Genomic DNA, 19,868 nt, shown 5'->3' with positions numbered 1-19,868 from the left:
CTGACTGGCAGAAAACATAGAATATGCATAAATGGGTATTTTTCTGATTGGCAAGGTGTGACGAGTGGAGTCCCACAGGGATCTGTGCTGGGGGCTCAACGTTTTACAATTTATATCAATGACTTAGATGAGGTAAGTGAAGGCATGGTAGCTAACTTTGCAAGTGACACAAAAATAGGATTGGAAAGTGTGTCGTGAAGAGGACATAAAGAGATTGCAGGTAGATATATATGTTGAGTGAGTAGGCAAAAAATCTGGCAGATGGAATATAATGTAGGGAAATGTGAAGTTGTTCACTTTGGTAGGAAGAATAAAAAAGTAGAGTACGTCTTAAACAGAGATTGGCTGCAGAATTCCATGTTGCAAAGGGACCTAGGTGTTCTAGTGCATGAGTTACAAAAAGTTAGTTTGCAGGTACAGCTAGAATTAAGAAGGCTATTCTTTATCATGAGAGGAATTGAACAAAAAAGTAAGGATGTTATGCTTCAATTATACAGGGCATTGGTGAGACTACATCTTGAATATTGTGTGCAGTTTTGCTCTCCTTATTTAAGAAAGGACGTAAGTGTGTTGGAGGCAGTTCAGAGGAGGTTTACTAGATTGATAACTGGAATGAGTGGGTTGTCTTATGAGGAAAGGTTAAACAGATTGGGCTTGTTTCCATTGGAGTTTAGAAGATTGAGGGGTGACTTGATTGCAGTACATAAAATCCTGAACAGTACTGACCAAGGCGGATGTGGAAAGGATGTTTCCTCTTGTGGGTGAGTCCAGAACTAGGGGACACTGTTTTAAAAATAGGGGTTGCCCTTTTAGGACAGAGATGAGAACTTTTTTCCTCAGAGGTTTGTGTGACTTTGAAACTCTGCCTCCAAAGGTGGTGGAGTGGGAGTTATTGAATATTTTTAAGGCAGATGTAGATAGATTCTTGTTAGTAGATGAGAATTTGGAATTCAAAACACAAACAGATGAGCCATGATCTTAATGAATAGCGGAGCAGGTTCAAGGGGCCAAATGGCCTGCTTCTATTGGCCTACTTCATATGTCCATATGATTAGGGACCAAAAAGGAGAGACACTCAGTCTCTCTTACTCTCTCTCCTTCCCCATACTCACTTTTTCCTAATCCCCTCTTTAACTTCTACAAGTTATCCCACCAAGTGCCAAAAAAAGTCCACATGACGACTCCAAAAATTTCCACCAAGAGCACCATTACTCCCGATTTTTTATCAAACATTTCACTTTCAAATCAAAGTCGCTGATTTTTTTTCACAGCGATTTCCATGTAGTTCAGTAAAAGATGGTTTCTTTTTAACTGAACTGTTAACTTCATTACGCCACATGCAGAAAGCGCATTCAAGCTGTGCGTGTCCCTGGAATCCCCAGTTAGCCAATCGGTTAGCTAACCGAATGGCCAATCAGGGCAGTGAAAAGCTGCCCAATGCCAAACTCGAACAAAACCAGAAAATGCTGGAAAAACTCAGGAGATCTAACAGCATCTGTGGAGAGAAAAAAGTTAACGTTTCGAGTCCTTGACTTTTCTTCAGAGATCGGAACGTTAACTCTGTTTCTCTCTCCACAGATGCTGTCAGACCTGCTGAGTTTTTCCAGCATTTTCTGTTTTTATTTCAGATTTCCAGCATCCGCAGTATTTTGCTTTTATCTTTGCCAAAACTCCGTTTGGGAAAGAAACATTCGTAGCCCGTATACTAGAGGCAACAAGCCAGGAAACTGAGTGAAATGGACACGCCCATAGACTATGATTTTGTTTTATGTGTCCTTTTATTGAACCTCTCTGTTTCAATTATTTTATTAGTTGTACCTCATTAAAGCAAAGGCACTGACACGCGGGGGGCGGGGGACCTGAACTTCTCGCGAGAACCATCGGGGCTTGAGAACAAACCACTATTGCCCTCCCCCCATTTATATTTCATTGAAATTATTGATTAGATCCTCAACTGTTAATATATAATCACGTTTTGTTTTTTATTCGTTAAGAATAGAAATAAACGGCGGTTGAAGCTGCTTGTATTTAACCAATTGTCAATGTGTTCCTCCCCCTCCCCTCCTGGTGAGTGGTGCGGTCTGTTGGACGCTTCCAGAAGCCGGAGCGCGAGCCTCCCCCTCCCCCGCCCGGTGAAGAGGGAAGGTGGAGCTGGGACTGATTGAGGTGCGATCGACAACATGTCTGCAATGGGGACCCTCGCTTTTGATGAATATGGCCGACCTTTCATCATCATCAAGGACCAGGAGACCAAGACTCGATTAATCGGGCTGGAGGCCCTGAAGGTAACGGGAAAGGCAAATAAAAACCAGAAAGGCCCGGTTTTGGTTTCCGCTAGCTGTTCACACTCACATGTGGTGCTGGTTTGAGCGGCCTAGAGCGCGGGGCTGGGGCTGGGGCCGGGGCCGGGGCCGGGGCCGGGGCCGGGGTGGGGATGGACCGCTTGGTGTGCAGACCAGCTGTGCTGTGATAGTCGGTCCCGAATATTTCTCCGGTCTTCCTTGATCTGAGGTCCAGAGGGAAGCGGCTAATTCCGGAACTTCATTTTAAGCACAATTTGTACACAATGAGTGGATGTCGCCGGTGACATGGTGGCTTCCTCCCTGCTCCGCTTGCTTTGTCGTTGGGATAATGTGGGTGCCGACCCTCGAGGAATAGCACCCACAACGCCGCCCTTCCTTGTAAAATGTTGCATCGTCGTCTCATTCTGACCGGTTTATGCATTTGTAGAAAAATATCTCATGCGTGTACAGACTTGTCGATTCGCAAGTCTTTGTTTCGAAGATCAATTAATAATTCGACAGCTTTTGTTCAAGTCAAGGATAGTTAAAAAGGGCGTAAAGATAAGCTCAAACTACAGGCCAGTCTGCTTAACTTTGTTAGGGAAACTTCTAAAAACAATTCGGGACAGAATTAAGTCATATGGACAGATGCCAGTTAAAGAGAGGCAGCATGGATTTCTTAAGGGAAAATGCAGTTAAATGGTCTACATTGACTTCCAAAACGCATTGACGTAGTACTGCATAACAGACTTTTGAGTAAAGTTATAGCTCATGGAATAAAAGGGACAGTAGCAACATGGATATGAAATTGGCTGAGTGACAGGAAACAGAGTTAATGCACGTTTTTTGGCTGGAAGGTTAGAGGAGTTCCCCAAGGGTTGGTGTTGGGGTCCTTTCTGCTCGTGGTATATTTTAATGACCTGGATCTTGGTGTACAGGGCACAATTTCAAAATTTGCAAATGATATGAAATTTGGTAATATTGTGAACTGTGAGAAGGCTAGTGTAGGACTTCAAAAAGGCATAGACAAGTTGGTGGAATGGACGGACAGGTGACAGATGAAGTTCAGTGCAGCGAAGTGCAAAATAATTCATCTTGGTAAGAAGAACATGGAGAAACAATGTAAAATAAAGGGTACAACTCTTGAAGTGGGTGCAGGAGCAGAGGGACCTGAATGTATATATGTATAAATCATTGGAGGTGGCAGGACAGGTTAAGAGAGCGGTTAGTAAAGCATACAGCATCTTAGGCTTTATTATTCGGGGCATAGAGTACAAGATCCAGGAGGTTATGTTGATATAACTTGTTGAGTAATAAAACACTAGTTCAGCCTCAGCTGGTGTATTGTGTCCAGTTCTGGGTGGCACACTTTAGGAAGGATGTGAAGGCATTGGAGAGGAAGCAGAAAAGATTCATAAGAATGGTTTGAGGGATGAGAAACTTCAGTTATGAATATAGATTGGAGAAGTTAGAACTCTTTCCTTGCAGAAAAGATGATCTGAGGAGATTTGATACAGGTATTGAAAATTGAAGGGTCTAGACCAAGTAGGAAGAAACTGAAAGGATAAGGGCGAGAGGGCACACATTTTAAGTAATTGCTAAAAGAAGCAAAAGTGACATGAAAATCTTTTGCATGCAGCAAGCGGTTAAGGTCTGGAGAGTGTGGTGGAGGCAGGTTCAGTCAAAGCATTCCAAGAGAATTGGGCATTTATCTAAAAAGAATGAATGTGCAGGGTTACAGGAAAAAGGCAGGACAATGAGCAATTCACTTAGTGAATTTGGAGAGCTGGTGCAGATACGCATCTTCTGCGCTATAACATATCTGTGATTCTGTGAATGTTCTAAAGTAGGTGGGAATGTGGGACTTTGCACTCTAGTATAATCTCTTGTAGTTTTAACTCTAATTCAGCCACATTTGATCATTAAACTTGAGTTTACTGACTCTTGCTGAAAGCCTGTTAAGTACCTTGTTCAATTGGCTGTTCTTATAAACCTAATTTTATGTTCACAGTTTGACCATAATAGATTAACTCAGTTTTGTCCTTGCCAGATCTCACGCCTGTTCTCTTTCTACTTGGAAATGCTGAGTAATAATGCAAATGGAAACCTTCGTTGACATCTTTGGCCCTTGTTAGCCCAGGCATACTGAGGACAATTGCACTAGAGGAGCTAGAATCAAATAACTCAGCATGGAGTTCCTAATCTGCACACCAGTAGCACATTTACCCACACTTGCATCAAGGAGGTTGTTGCTCATTTTTAATTTGTGATTGTGGAGCAACTAATACTGAAAATATTTCTCATTGTGAATATACATTTAAAAGAAAAAAAGACTTGGCTTTATCTAGCACCTTTCATGACCAATGGACATCCCAAAGCACTTTGCAGCCAGTGAAGTACCTTTTTAAAGTGTAGTCGCAATTCCTTCTTGGCCCCACCCAAAAATCAATAACCATCTAGGATTGGCCCATTAACGAAGCCTCATGCTTGAGGGAGAAAGGATATAGAGACAAGGTGGGAAGAGGTAATTGAAGAGCAAGGAGGCCTGTGGAGTATAAACATTGATAGACCGTGTAGGCCAAAGCATTGGTTTCTGTGCTGTAGATTCTGTGCAAGCCACTAGCTGTAATTTTGGCAACAGTATTTGATTCTGCATCGATATTAGTAAAGTTAAAATACTGGGAACACATTTTGAAAAATTGATGTCACAATTTTAATGACATTGTGTTTTGCACAGAAATACTTTCTCTTCATGTTATAGCTCAGGTTTTCCAGTTGGTATCATTTTAAAACCAGCATTAGCACCTTTTTAAAATAAGCAAATACCAATTTAGAAAACCAGGCAATCTGACGTTGAATTCATGAATAACTAAAAGCCAAAACCATTTCCTTTTTGAAAGGACTCTTAAGCCATCCTATATTTAAAGGACTAGACTTTTGGCAGGTGTTCATAAGTCAATTTTTGTAATCGAACTCTAATAGTTTTTGCTTTAATTCCAGTCGCACATTATGGCAGCAAAAGCAGTATCAAATACACTGAGGACATCTCTGGGACCAAAGGGTAAGCTCTTAAATTTAGAGTTTTAGAGAAATCTCCATTTTGAGATACTGAATCAAATAAGCTTCTGATACATTGACTCACATTTTTCATTTGCTTGCAGGCTCTACAGAACATATGAACGTGAATAGACCATTCAGTTTCTTGAACCTGCTCCACCCAACAATTAGATTATAGCTGATGTGTATCTTAACTCCATCCATGCTCCTTGGCTCCATATCTTTTTCATAAATCCATCAATCTCAGATTTAAAATGATTAATTGAGCTACCATCTACATTTTTTTGTGGGAGAGAATTCCACACTTCTCCCACCCTTTGCTTGAACTTCACTCCTGAAAGGACTGGCTCTGATGTCCAACTGTCATATTTATGTAATTATTTATAAATTTTGTATTCAAGGAATATGGGAATAATGTGGAAAGGTGGAGCTGAGATATATTAGCCATTGTCTCCTTGAATAACAGGGCAGCCAAATGGCCTACTCCTGCTCCCATTTCTTAAGTTGCCTTAGACTCCCCCATCAGCAGAAAGCAGTTCTCTATATCAGCTCTTTCCAAAATTCTTAAAAATCTCTATCAAATCACCACTTACCCTTCCACATTCCAGGCAATAAAAGACTAGTTTAATATAATATTGCCTCTTAATCTAACCCTTGAGGTCCTGGTAACATTCTGGTGAATCTGCACCAGGGCCAATATATCCTTTCTAAGATGCAGTTTCCAGAACTGCAAACAGATGTCTAACACAGGCTATGTATATCTGTAATAAAAGCTCCTCCCCTTTATGTTGGAGCCCCCTAGTTATAAATGGAGCCCCCTAGTTAGCGTTTTTGACTTTTTTTGTATTTGATTACAACACTTTTGTGGTCTGTGTATACAGACTCCATAATCTCCATGGGCCTAGCTAGTCACTACTTAATTATGTTTCTGACTGGGGCCTTCCACTCTTTCTTCCCTCCCCTCCTTTATTAGCTTACTTTAAATGCATTGTTGCACCAAACTTTTCATTACATTAATGAAATTGTTTTTCCATCCACTGATCTTGATGTGAAACTAATGTGCGATGTACAAGTGGCATCTTCATGCAGGTTTTTGACACAGGTGCTCCACAATTTTATGGTCATTGCACATGTGTATTATTTGCAATCTGTGTAAAGAAAAATGGCTGTTTACTGGTGGAAATTGAATAGATTAATGATATGGCTTTGCAAAATATTGTTCCATTGTTCTTGTCTGTCTTGAAACTTAACAATGTTTTGGAATGAAAAGAAAGCTGGTGCCATTTGTAACTCGAGTTGAAAGTGATATCAAGGGTTCCTTGGTGGCTTAATGCATTTTTCCACAATGTGGAGTATTTTATTGAGTCATTCAAAGCAGAAAATAATCCCTCGTTAATATAGAGTTAGGCAGTGTCAGCCACATGGTTAGTTTCTCTGACTCTGGGCCAGAAAGATTAAAAAATAGCAACAGTTTCTGCTCCTTACTGCTGCCTTTGACCTCTGCTTGAGTGCACAGTTGAGAAAATGACTCTGTGGCTGTAAGGAATAGCCTAGCAACTCTTCCTTTGAAAAACTAAAAAGTATGCTCATTTTGGCAGGATACTAGAAAGCAAATGGCCCCTGTGAACGTATTTAGCTTATCTTTGTGTAGATAAAAGAATTGGAGTGTGGGTGTGTAGTCACATGTTTTGAAGTTGCTCACTGATTTGAGGTTCACTGGAATGAAAGAAGTATGGAATGCTATACCACAAAAAAAAAGATGTTGGCTCAATTCATTTTAAATCTGAGGTCAATAGATTTTTTTTACTAGATCAGGGTATGGAGCAAACACAAGCGGATGGAGTTAAGATACATATCAGTAATGATTTCATTGAATGGTGGGTGGAACAGACTCTAAAGGGCTGAATGGTTTTCACCTATCGCACTATGTTCCTAACACTGTAATTGCTTTCAGTTAACTAAACCCAAACCAGCCTCTGAATGCAAGTGATCATATCTGAATAATATACTATGCCATAATTTTCAGTTAATTTTTTTCTGCATCAGCTACATAAACTCGTAGATGCTGAGTAATGATCTGCGCTAGCAATATAAGTTAAATATGCTGTTGCATTAAAAGTTGGTGGTCATAAATTTGTCATCCATTTCAGGGCTTGACAAAATGATGGTGGACAAGGATGGAGAAGTGACAATCACCAATGATGGTGCTACTATTCTGAGTATGATGGATGTGGAGCATCAAGTTGCCAAACTAATGGTGGAGCTTTCTAAGTCTCAGGATGATGAAATTGGTGATGGTACCACAGGTGTAGTTGGTAAGTTGGAGACTAGAGCTATTAGTATGTTTTAGAGGTTTTTGAAACTTTGGTTGTTATTTGCAAAACACTTTTCAAATGAATTTAATAGGTTGCAAGTAAAAAGAAAATAGATCTGGGTTATTTGAAGAAATCTATTTTCTCAAATTTTGGTATTACATCTTAACATGTTACACACAGATTCACCTGGAATCTCTATGAACTGCACTTTTAGAAGTTTAAATTGTGTAATCTCTCTTTCAGTTCTTGCTGGTGCCTTGTTGGAACAAGCTGAACAGTTATTGGACCGTGGTATTCACCCAATACGCATAGCTGATGGTTATGAGCTGGCTGCTCGCACTGCTATTGAACAACTGGACAAGATCAGTGAAAGTTTTCCTGTAGATCCAAACAACAAAGAACCCCTTATTCAAACCGCTATGACGACACTTGGCTCTAAAGTGTGAGTATAAATTGTGTGAACTGTATTTATTACAGGTGGTGAAACAAGGTAAAGAATATTGTAGTTTTGTGCATACTTCCCAAATGCAACTTGTAATTGTGACCATTTAAAAAGATGATAGGTAGCCACCTTACCACAGGGAATGTTAAATTACTACAGGAATATTGACATGCACTGTTGTGGATCACTTACCAGCCAATCCAAGACTCTCTTTAGCCTGGAGCTATGGATTGTGATGGTAGAGGCTCCAATTTCTTTCCATCACATGGCTAACCCAGAATCTCTCCTGCTCTCACCACCTGTCATTGGTGTGTGTTGAAAGGAGTTATAAGTTGACATGCAACCTGCTTGGCAATGTTAAATATGCATGTTCCTTGACCATCAAGTGCTGGCAATTCTGATATTAAGGCAGTCCGTTCGCAACCTTGGTGTTGCATTTGACCTTGAGATGAGCTCCTGACCTCATTTGTGCCATTGTTAAGACCACGTATGTTCCACCTAATATTGCCCAACTTTGTCCCACCTCAGCTCATCTGTTGAAACCCACATTCGTGCTTTGATACCGGCAGACTTGACTATTCCTGGCTGGCCTTCCACAATGTACCTTCCGTAAACTTGAGGTCATCCAAAACTCTGCCTGTGTCTTAACTCACACCAAGTCCTGTTGTTCTTTCGCTCCTGTGCTTGCTGATCTATGATAAAGGCAAAATACTGCAGATGCTGGAATCAGAAACAAAAAATGCTGGAAAAATTCAGCAGGTCTGACCGCATCTATGGAGAGAGGTAGTTAACGTTTTGAATCCGTATGACTCTTTGGAGCTCTGAAGAAGAGTCATATGGACTTGAAACATTAACTCGTCTTGCTCTCCTCAGATCCTGTCAGACCTGCTGAGTCTTTCCAGCAGTTTTTATTTTTGTTCTTGCTAATCTATGTTGGCTCCCAGTCAAGCAACGTCTTCATTTCAAAATTCTCAACCTTGTTTTCAAATTCCACCAAAGCCTCACCCGTCCCTATCTCTGTTATTTCCTCCAACCCCACAACCCTCCGATTCCTCAAATTCTGGCCTCCTGTGCATTCCCAATTATAATTGCTGCAGCATTGGTGGCCGTGTCTTTAGTTGTCAAAGCCCTAAGATCTGGAATACCCTTACTATGCTTCTCCACCTCTATACTTGTCTTTCCTCCTTTAAGACACTTCTTAAAGCCTACTTCTTTGACCATGCCTTTGGTCATCTGTCCAAGTATCTCCTTAGGTGGCTTGGTGTCATACTTTGTTTTATAATGCTCCTGTGAAATGCCTTGGGATGTTTCATTGTTAAAGATGCTATATAAATATAAGTTGTCAAAATTGAAGGAAAGGAAAGAGGCACATAATATGTGCATGGTCAGCAAGGTAGAGATGACCATAGAGAAGAAAAAGTAGAAAGCCAAAGAGGAGCCATCAGATTAAATAGTCAAAGAACATGAAGGAAAATAGTAAAAAATATCTCAGGCATATCATAAATAGGAAAATTGGGATGAGAATAGGGCCACTAAAGGATGGTTAAGACATAATCACAGGCAGTGATAGCGATATTAAAAATATTAGTTATTTTGCTTTAGTATTTATCAGGGCGATGGATCAGGCGGACATGCCATTGGGATATGAGATTAGAAATGTTTGGCTGTAACTTCCGATGGAATGGCAATTGAGTCAGACAGTTCCGGGCAATTGCCATGAAAATGTTACCTGTGAACTCTAGGATGGGGGGGGGGGGGGGTCGTCCCCCAGCACATCTTTAGGGTAACTCCCAATATGACACCCTGAAGTTATGGCCCAATATGAACAGCATTTAAAATACAGAGGAGAAATATTAAATAAAGTAATCAAACTCTGAAGATAAAACCCTAGTCCATTCTTAAAGAAACTCAGGAAAAGATAGCATGTTACATGCTGACTTTGTTTGAAAGGGGAGATGGAACATGTCCAGGGAATGATTATATCAATCAGCTTAGCATTCATAATAAAGAAAATAATGGAATCCCTACACAAGGAGAAAAAAAACATCTACGCAATACAATAATGAATAGTGAACATGAATTTCAAAAAGGGAAAGTCTTGCTTAAGCTTCATTGAATTCTTGAAGAGGTACAAAGAGAAGGCAACCATGCTGTAGATTTCCAAAAGGTTACTAAAAGAATATAGAGACACTGGAGAGGGTGTTTTTTTTTTTAAAATACAAGAATGATACCAGAACAGCAAGGTTATACCCATCAGGAAAGGATGAACAGCTGGATCTGTTCTCTTGAAAAGAGAATGTTGAGGAGTGACCTATGAGAGATCATTAATGTTATGAATGGTTTTTATGGTGTTTCCAGTTGTGGGGAAGAGCAAAACTAAAGCCAATTAATATAATAGTCACCAAGAAATCAAACGACAAAATTCAAAAGAAACTTCCTTACCCAAAAAGTGATGAGAATGTAGAACTTGATATTATGGGGAGTGTTTGAGGTGAGAAGTGTAGGTGCTTTTAGGAGGAGGCAACATAAGCATATGAGGGAGAAAGGAATAGAGGGTTGTGCTGATATTTGGATGAGAAAGAATGTGAAGATGATTGAGTGAAGCATAAATATTGGTATTGACTGGTTGAGCCAAATGGCCTGTTTCTATGCTAATTATTCTGTAACTTAATGCATTGGTGGAGCATAATGACTTGAATCTCTTCGGACTTTTGACTTCATCTTGGCTATTTAAACATCATTAAAGGAGTCACTTATTTTTCCTTTCTGTGGTGGTTTATTCTTGTCTGCCTTAAATTTCACCTTCCATTGTTTTGTCCATTTAGTACTATAGTACCATTTTAGTACTATAGCTGCCATCTTCAATTTTGCTCCACCTTCTAGTTATTACCTGCAAATTTAACCAAGTTAAAGTGCTAAGTTCTTGAATCCAACTCATTGATATGAATTGTAGCAATTCTATTAGTTTGCCTTGTATGGAATTGTATTAAATGCCTTTTGAAAGTTCAAGTACATAACAATGTAGAGTTTATCATTATCCACTTGTTGCTTCTCAAATGTCAAAGAAGGTGGTTGAGCAACAATTTTTCAGTTTATTGCAGTGACCATTCTACTGCACAGTTGCCTTCTCTTTGTTGATTGGACAACGTTTTGCCATGGACCTGAACCAATCAGTAACTATCTAGATTCAGTATCCTAGTGGCTATCAATTTGTGGTTGACTTGAACCTAGGTTCCAGAGCTGGATAGCTAAATATTGTAATCCCCTTGTTATGATTGCCTTCTGTTTTTTTCCCCCTTATTTTCATATTATTTATTGTTTATACAGTATTAATCGTTGCCATAGACAAATGGCAGAAATAGCAGTAAATGCTGTCTTAGCTGTTGCTGATATGGAGCGCAAGGATGTAGACTTTGAGCTGATGAAAGTGGAAGGTAAAGTGGGTGGAAAACTAGAGGACACACAGCTAATTAGAGGAGTCGTGGTGGACAAAGAATTCAGCCATCCACAAATGCCAAAGGTACGATTGTTTTTGCATTGTGAAATTCAATTTCAAAGAGTATATGACTCACTTCTGAGCATAGCTTGAAATTGGCAATTTAGATACCATTTCTTTAACTATTTTTTCTTTGATAGCTTTGTGTTCAGAAATGACAACTTACTGGGCAGTTTACAACAATAACTTGTATTTGTAGAGCATTTTAACATAGCAAAGCATCTCAAGACACTTCATGAGGACATTAGGAACAGAGTAACAGGTGAAGACGCTTAGCCTATCGAGCCTACTCTGCCATTCAATATGATTATGGCTGATCGAATACTTCAATGTCTTTTACCCACACTATCCCCATATCCTTTTACATTATTGTTAACTGGGAATCTATCAATCTCTACCCCTTAAACATACTCAATGACTGAGCTTCCACAGCCCTCTGGGGTAGAGAATTCCAAAGATTCACAACCCTCTGAGAAAGAAATTTCATATTTTGAAATTGTGTCCCCTAGTTCTAGGCCCCCCCCCAACCAGGGGAAACATCTTAACTGCATCTACCCTGTCTTTTCCTATAAATATTTTTTAGGTTTCAATGAGATCACCTATCATGCTTTGAAACTCTAGAGAATACAGGCCCAGTTTCCCCAATCTCTCTTCATAAGACAATCCCGCCATCCCCAGAACAAGTCTGGTGAACCTTGGCTGCACTCCCTTTCTGAGGTAAGGGGATCAAAATTGCTCATAGTACTCCAGTTGTGGTCTAACCAAGCTTCTGTATAATTGAAGTAAGACTTCACTACCTCTGTACTCTTGTGATAAAGGCTATCATTTCATTAGCCTTCCTAATTGCTTTCTGCACCTATATGTTAGCTTTTAGTGACTTATGGACAAAGACACCCAGGTCCCTTTGTACATCTAAACTTTCTAATCTCTTACCATTTAGGAAATACTCTGCACATCTGTTCCTCCTACCAAAGTGAATAGCCTCACATTTTTCCACGTTATATTCCATCTGCCATGTTCTTGCCCACTCACTAAGTCTGTCAAAATCCTCCTGTACAGTTTTACATCTTCCTCACAACACACATTCCCACCTGGCTTTGTATGATCTGAAAACTTGGAAATATTACATTTGGCCCCCACATCCAAATCATTCCAGAGATTCACAGCTGAGTGCAGTAATTTCTCTCATCTCAATCCGAAATGATTGAGCTGATGAAAGTGGAAGTGTTGAAAATGTATTTAAATGGTAGCTTTGAAATAGTAACAAGCATTTGTAATTGTATTAGGCCTTGTATGTAGCTACCAAAATCTGTACATCAGTAAGACTTCCAAAGGCATTGATTTTTAAATTAATTTTGTGATCTAGGTGGTAAAAGATGCAAAGCTTGCAATTTTGACATGTCCATTTGAACCACCAAAGCCCAAAACCAAGCATAAGCTTGATGTGACCTCAGTGGAAGATTATAAAGCCTTGCAAAAATATGAAAAGGATAAATTTGAGGAGATGGTCAAACAGGTCAGTAACAGCATCCTTACTAATACTAAAACCTGAATGATGGACTTAAGATATTGAATTATCTTATTGCGTTTTTTTTAAAGATAAAAGACACTGGTGCTAATTTGGCTATTTGCCAGTGGGGATTTGATGATGAAGCAAACCATTTGCTTCTCCAGAATAAGCTTCCTGCTATCCGCTGGGTTGGTGGGCCTGAAATTGAGGTGAGTATAGTTACATCAGATTCTAGTGTGAGAGTCATGTGGTTTTCAGGGTTTCAATGTTTACAGTGCTGGGCACCATTAACACTTTGTTTATGATGCAGTTGATTGCTATTGCCACCGGAGGGCGCATTGTTCCTCGGTTTTCAGAACTTACACCTGAGAAACTGGGCAGCGCTGGTATCGTCAAGGAAATTTCTTTTGGAACTACTAAGGATAAGATGCTTGTGATTGAAGAGTGCCAGAACTCTAGGGCAGTCACTATTTTCATCAGAGGTGGAAATAAAATGGTATGTGAGATATTTGTTAGCACTAAGTTTGAATTAAACTTTCAAATGAAATTTGGATTTTATTTTCAGTTGTCTACGTCGGTGGGTTTTTTTGTGAATAACTAGATGTTTCATTGATAATAATCAACTTCCTTTAATCAACTTCCTTTAAAATTCTGTTAAGATTCAAGGTTTCATAAGTAACAGCATTTCATAATGCAATTTTCCAGATTTTTCCACAGTATGTTAATGATAATCGGTTCACTCTTGAATGTCTCACCTCAATCCTTCATAAGAGGGTACAGACTTGGAATGTACCTACCACATATTTATTTTAGTCGCCGTTTGCTAGATGTGGATTAGTAATGTTGCTACTGTATTTCATACTCAGCAAAATCATCTTTTCACTCCAGGTTCGCCTTGGAGGACAAAAAAAAAACAGGCCTTTCTCTTTCCCATGATCAAGTGGCTGCTATAAACACTTTCTCTCTCCCTCCCCCCCCCCCCACATGCCCTCACCTTGAGTAATTATGAGAAACTCCATTGACTTGCATATTCCATGCGGTTATCTCAAGAATATGGAGTTCAATGTCTTAGTCAGGGTGAGCCTAGGACCTTTCCAATCATTTTATAATTGCTCACCTATCTATCTTTCCTTCCTCTTCCTTTGAATACCATCTCAAATTGTCAATCACCCTTTCCTTCCCTTGTCCTCAACTTAGTTGCTTCATATCGATCTTTTCCAAAACATCCTGTTCAAAGCTGTTCATTCTGGATCGAGTACTTATCAAAATCATGAATGACCTATGACTAACCGGGGCAGGGGGAGTAATATCCCACTTTTTGTTCCTTAATCTTTCTGCAGTTTTCAGTTCAATTACAGTGTCATCTTCTGTCAATATCTCTTCAGTCATCCAGCTGTATGGTCACATTTCCTAGATTTGGATATGTAAGAGCATATGTCGCCCCATTACCTCTGCGTTCCATCAAGATAATTAACTAGCATTTTAAGGACCTATTGCCTGAGTCTTTTTAACTTGCGCATACATTTGCTAGTTTTTTAAAGCAAAAAAAAAATTCTCCCAGATCTTTTCTGTGGTCAAAATCTTGCAAGTCCAACTTATTTTTGCTTATATAACTGGAAAATACTTCAACATAACGTTTCTTGTTTCATCCTTACCTATTGTCTACAAAATTTAATCTGGATAGACATATGTATTGTCGTGACCAATTCCCAGGTGAGATCCCCAGCTTGTTACGACCGAGACTGAATCCCAATTTTGTTATGATCCTGGGTGAGGAGGAATGAGCTGGCTCCCCTTCTTTATTTAACCCCCTTGGCTGATCATAACAAGGTTAATTTAAAAATCCTTTCCCTGTTCCTTTTCCCAGTCTAAATATATTTACTTTCTATTAAGGAGTCAATTTAACCAAGTTTTCATGAGTCAAAGAATAAGTTTTAGTTACTAAAACCTGAAAAATAAAAACGCAACACACATATACACAGGTGAGAAGTTAAGAATAGTCCAAACAAAAACTTAAAATATACAATTGAGTCCCAGGCTTGTCCATGAGGTGTAGATGGCAGTACATTGTGGCTGATAAGTTGGGTGATTCTGGTAGAGTTGACCTAGGCAGATTTGCACTTAGTTCTGCAGGGTAGCTGAAGAGGCTGTCGTATTTCCTCCTTGATTGTGGCTTCGGCTGACCCTTGCCTCCAGCAACGAACGGAGTGAGGGAGAGACTTAGCCTGCAAACTGCAGACTGACTGGATTTTTGTCTTCCTGGACACACTCAGCACATTGCTGTGCAGCTAGGTTTTTAACCAGTTTTTCCTGTGTATTCCAGGGGGGGAAATAATTGTCTTGTATCCATCTCAAAACTGTTTACACATTGAGATATAACTCAACAGGAGATGAATTTTTGGGTGACTGCTGAGATGTGCAAATCAGTCTTTTGTCTCTGCAACCACAGGAGATTAAAATTCAGTCTTTTGCATCTTTCCTATCTCCCTTTCAAGTGACTCCGTTTGAAGAAGACCATGACACCTTTCCAGGTGCGGCATTCAATGTTCTCTCAGGACCAGTTAGTCAACTATAATCCACACAGGAATTTTCCAGAAAATAGTCACTTTACATTATAAGTCATCTTTTGCTCATTGTTTTTCCTTTTTAAAAAGAAATAGAAACACAGGTCTTCCTTAAAAGTTCAATATACTCTTTAGTACTTTGTGGCAGTAATCTGCTTTTCATGGCCATATGCTGTTGCACAATTCATTTATCGGTTTCATGATGAGTTTAACAAGACACAAATTTGAATCATTAGTGTTGTCTTATGCAGAGTAAATGAGGTTTTGCTGTTCATACTGATGTGCATAAATATGTATGCATAAAGTTTCGTATCTGTACAGATTTATTATTGATTACATTTTATTCCAGATCATCGAAGAAGCAAAAAGAGCACTTCATGATGCATTGTGTGTAATTCGCAACCTTGTGAAAGATAATCGCATTGTATATGGTGGTGGTGCAGCAGAGATTGCCTGTGCTTTAGCTGTCAATGGAGCAGCAGATAAGGTAAAATGAAAATTTAATAAAATTGTGTGGTTTGTGAGATTTGTATGTTTTTGGATTATGGGTATTTGGGATTCTATTACTTCCCATTTAGTATATCTTTATATAGAGTTGGATGTCAAAAAAAACACACATTTCAGTATTCTGGGTAACTAGAGAAAATATGCCACCAGCTTTTGTGGCCAGTGACACTCTCTTTTGTGCTTTGTACTGTGCTGATTACTAGTGATTAGTAGTTCTTGAATGTCAATAATCAGTTTTTCTATCTCTGTTTCTATACAGTGTCCTACTTTAGAACAGTATGCTATGAGAGCTTTTGCTGATGCCCTGGAAGTCATTCCAATGTCACTGGCAGAAAACAGTGGTTATAATCCGATCCAGACAATGACAGAGGTTCGAGCTAGACAAGTGAAGGAGAACAATTTTGCACTGGGTATAGATTGTTTACACAAAGAGACGAACGGTACGTAGCTATTCCTTAACCCTTTTTAAATTGCTTTGGCATATATCAATTTCATTACTGTCTTGCAATTTAGCTACTGTTTATTAAGGCTGTCTTATTCATTAATATCAATATTTTGTCGCTGTGCTATGTAGTTTTTATTGCAGCCTCAGTAACAACTTGAATTTATATAGTACCTTCTAACATAAAATGTTCTTAGGCTCTTCACAGGAGTGTAATCAGTCCAAAAATGTAAAAGCAAGAGTTGAAGGGGTGAAAAGAGGAAAATTTTAAGAGTCCTAAAGGAGGAGAGAGAAAAACAGATGGGATAAGATGGGAGCGCAAGAGCTTTAGGGCTTATAAAGCTAAAGGCATGGTCATCCATGGTGGAACAGAGGATGAGGAATCATAAGAGGCCAGAATTGGAGGGACGCAGAGTTCTCAGTTGTAGGAATGGAGAAAGTTAGATGAGGAAGGATGCAGCCATAGGGAGATTTGTACACTAGGATGAGAATTTTAAAATCAAGATACTGGTGCACCTGGAGACAATCAAACTTAGCCAGCATAGGGGTGACAGGTGAGCTGGACTTTGTGCCTGTTACAATATGGTTAGATGACCTTGTTTGTGGAGGGCAGAAGGTGAGGCCAGCCAGCCAGCAGAAATTGAAAATCATAATGTGTGTTTCAGCAGCAGATGTGTTGAGGCAGGGCAATGATGGAATTAGGCAGTCTTTGTGATGGAAAGGATATGAGGTCAGAAGTTCAGGCTCCCAAGTTGAATGGGACATCAAGGTTGATGTCTGGTCCAGCCTGAGACAGTAGTCAGCAAAGAAATGGAAACAATGACAAGCAGAATTCAGTGGTGTCTGCCTTCCTAATGGTTAATTGGAGGAAATTGTGGCTAATCCAAAACTGTGTGGGGTCAGTAGTCTGACAACATGGGCAGTGGTGAGGTCAAGATAGTTGGTGGTAAGAGTGAGGTGTATATTTGGAACCCATCTGGTTCATTAATGTCCTTTTAAGGAAGGAAATCAGTCATTCTTACCTGGTCTGGCTTACATATGACTCCAGACCAACAGCAATGTGGTTGACTCTTAAATGTCCCCTAAAGTGGCCTAACAAGCCACTTGGGCAATTAGGGGTAGGAAATAAATGCTCGCCTAGCCAGCGACATCCCCATCCCATCAACTTTTTTTTTTTAAAGTGTAACAGATGTTAGAAGTGACTTGGTAACAGGCATTTTGAGCAGTTCCTTCCTCTTTAATGATGTCCATTTTCTGTGCCTGCCCAAATTCTATTATTGCCTTCCCAAGTTGGAGTGAGTTCTATGCCAATCATTGCCCATCTGCCACTCATTTCAAACACACAACTGAAAATTGAGGAGCCTGCGCATGATGTTAAGGTGCAGCTCGGTCACATTACTTGTTCTTCAAAGGAGAAGGTTCTGAGGGAGTACATTAAATATAAACTACATTCCCCCTCCCTCTGGTTTACAGTAAGGTGGTGGCTTAACTAGTTATACTGGAAATGTTCATTTTTAATGTTTCATTGAAATGATGTTGGTTGACTCGGTGCACTAATTCCTTGACTCTTTCCTCTAGATATGAGAAAACAACATGTCATAGAGACTCTAATTGGAAAGAAACAGCAGATTTCTTTGGCTACCCAAGTCGTAAAAATGATATTGAAAATTGATGATATTCGGTGCCCTGGAGAAATGCAGGAATAGACATGCTAGTACTATACTGACAGAGTGCTGGGATATACCGCAACTAGCATTTTCTGTTCGGTTATTTATTTTTGCATAATACCATAAACTACATGTATTTGTTTAAAAGAACTGAATAAAATCTTGTACATCTCCTGGCTAAATTTTCACTTCATATACTTAATTCTTGAATGCAACAATAGTTTCACATTCCCTGAATCTAAGACAGTAGCATTATTTTAGTAAAATGTGATTTGAGTTGTATCATTTTGTTGGTACACTTAACAGGTCGCTTGAATGAACTACAGTCATAAGTAGCTGAATGGGGTTAGAAGCCAAGGTTTTCTACCTACCAGCCTTTGATTTTTTTGATCATCAAAGTGAAAGGGTGGAAAATTGTGACCGGCAAGTAAAGAAGCAAAAAACTGGCCACCAACTTTTATGTGCCAGAATAAACTAAAGATCCATAATTAGATTGAATTGTACTTCCTGAATCAAGAAATATAAAAAAAACCCTGCATTTGTGTAGCACCTTTAATGTGCCTTACATATGAAAAAAGACAGTCCATCAAGCCTTTCCCCTCCCAATATGGTGCATCTTACATGCACTTTAACTCTACAATCTCCAGGAACAAACAAAATTACAGGATTAAATCTTGGGCTAATGTGGGGAATGGGGTGGAACTGGGCAATTCCCATCCCAAAGACAAGCTGTAGGAAATTGTGGTAACTGATACCACAAGCACACCTATCTTGAGGTGTTTTCATCCCCAGAACTTGAATACCTGCAGTGAAGCTACACTCTAACCTCCAGAATGAATTGTCAGTATGTGCAATGATTGTGAAGAAAAATACTTACAAACGTTTAATCTAGTTCTATGCTTTCATAAATTGTACTGATGCCTCAGTATTTGTTTGACTAGCTCATATCCACCATTTTGAAACCTTTTTTTGAAGACTTCGCTCATACTTCTATAAAGTCTACGTGTTTCTAAAATAAAGATTAGTAGTTCTCTAACCCTGCCCTGATAACCAAGTGCCCTTAAACCAGGTTGTAGTAATGTTCTTCAAACTTTTCCAACATTTCAATATTGGCACTATGTGAGTATTGAAACTGGTCTAGATTTAGCTGGGGGCACAGGATACTAGTTCTAAATTTACATTAATCCCCATAGAGGCCATTGAATAATGAGTTTCCCAGTGACCAAAGCAAAGGATCAATGACAAGATTTCACATTTTAAGACTACTACTGTAACAAACGAACTTTGACTAAACATTAGCTTAGTGTCTTAGTTATCTGCTAAATACAGCAAAGTATTTCTGAACACAACCAAAAATGCCACATCATGTTTATACATTATACCTTGTTACGATCCTTGGCCAGACCTCAGGTGGAGGAGAACTGGTTAGGGACTAATGTTTTGAGTATATAGAAAATTTAAGACTCCTGTTAATAGAATAAAGAAACAAGATTCCTTGCTTTTTGGACAAACAAAACTAAACTTTACAAGTTCAGAAATATAAAACACACAATATCTATCACCACTGTAACAGGGTAAGTATGAAT

At 39.3% G+C, this 19,868-nt stretch overlaps 1 protein-coding gene across 1 annotated transcript; it reads left to right on the top strand.

The window, feature by feature from the left end:
- The first annotated feature begins 2,046 nt into the window (after positions 1-2,046).
- Positions 2,047-18,464, top strand: cct5 (chaperonin containing TCP1, subunit 5 (epsilon)). The gene is made up of 11 exons (XM_041184954.1): positions 2,047-2,285; positions 5,283-5,343; positions 7,490-7,654; positions 7,898-8,096; positions 11,424-11,616; positions 12,959-13,108; positions 13,192-13,311; positions 13,413-13,598; positions 16,016-16,153; positions 16,433-16,613; positions 18,194-18,464. Exons 1-11 carry the CDS (start codon positions 2,181-2,183, stop codon positions 18,319-18,321), a joined length of 1,626 nt encoding a protein of 541 aa, XP_041040888.1. The 5' UTR covers positions 2,047-2,180; the 3' UTR covers positions 18,322-18,464.
- Positions 18,465-19,868: the final 1,404 nt, after the last annotated feature.

The sequence above is a fragment of the Carcharodon carcharias genome, chromosome 3 (assembly GCF_017639515.1).
Source record: "Carcharodon carcharias isolate sCarCar2 chromosome 3, sCarCar2.pri, whole genome shotgun sequence".
NCBI classification, from domain to species: Eukaryota; Metazoa; Chordata; class Chondrichthyes; order Lamniformes; family Lamnidae; genus Carcharodon; species Carcharodon carcharias.
The sequence above is the reverse complement of the archived record's forward strand: the minus strand, read 5'-3'. Positions and strand labels throughout refer to the sequence as shown.

What these genes read in the sequence shown, in the direction of transcription:
- cct5 (XM_041184954.1), top strand. Translation starts at nt 2,181, where the DNA reads ATGTCTGCAATGGGGACCCTCGCTTTTGATGAATATGGCCGACCTTTC. An exon ending in TCGGGCTGGAGGCCCTGAAG is followed by an intron (nt 2,286 to 5,282) that starts GTAACGGGAAAG and finishes CTTTAATTCCAG; the next exon opens with TCGCACATTATGGCAGCAAA. An exon ending in ACGACACTTGGCTCTAAAGT is followed by an intron (nt 8,097 to 11,423) that starts GTGAGTATAAAT and finishes TTGTTTATACAG; the next exon opens with TATTAATCGTTGCCATAGAC.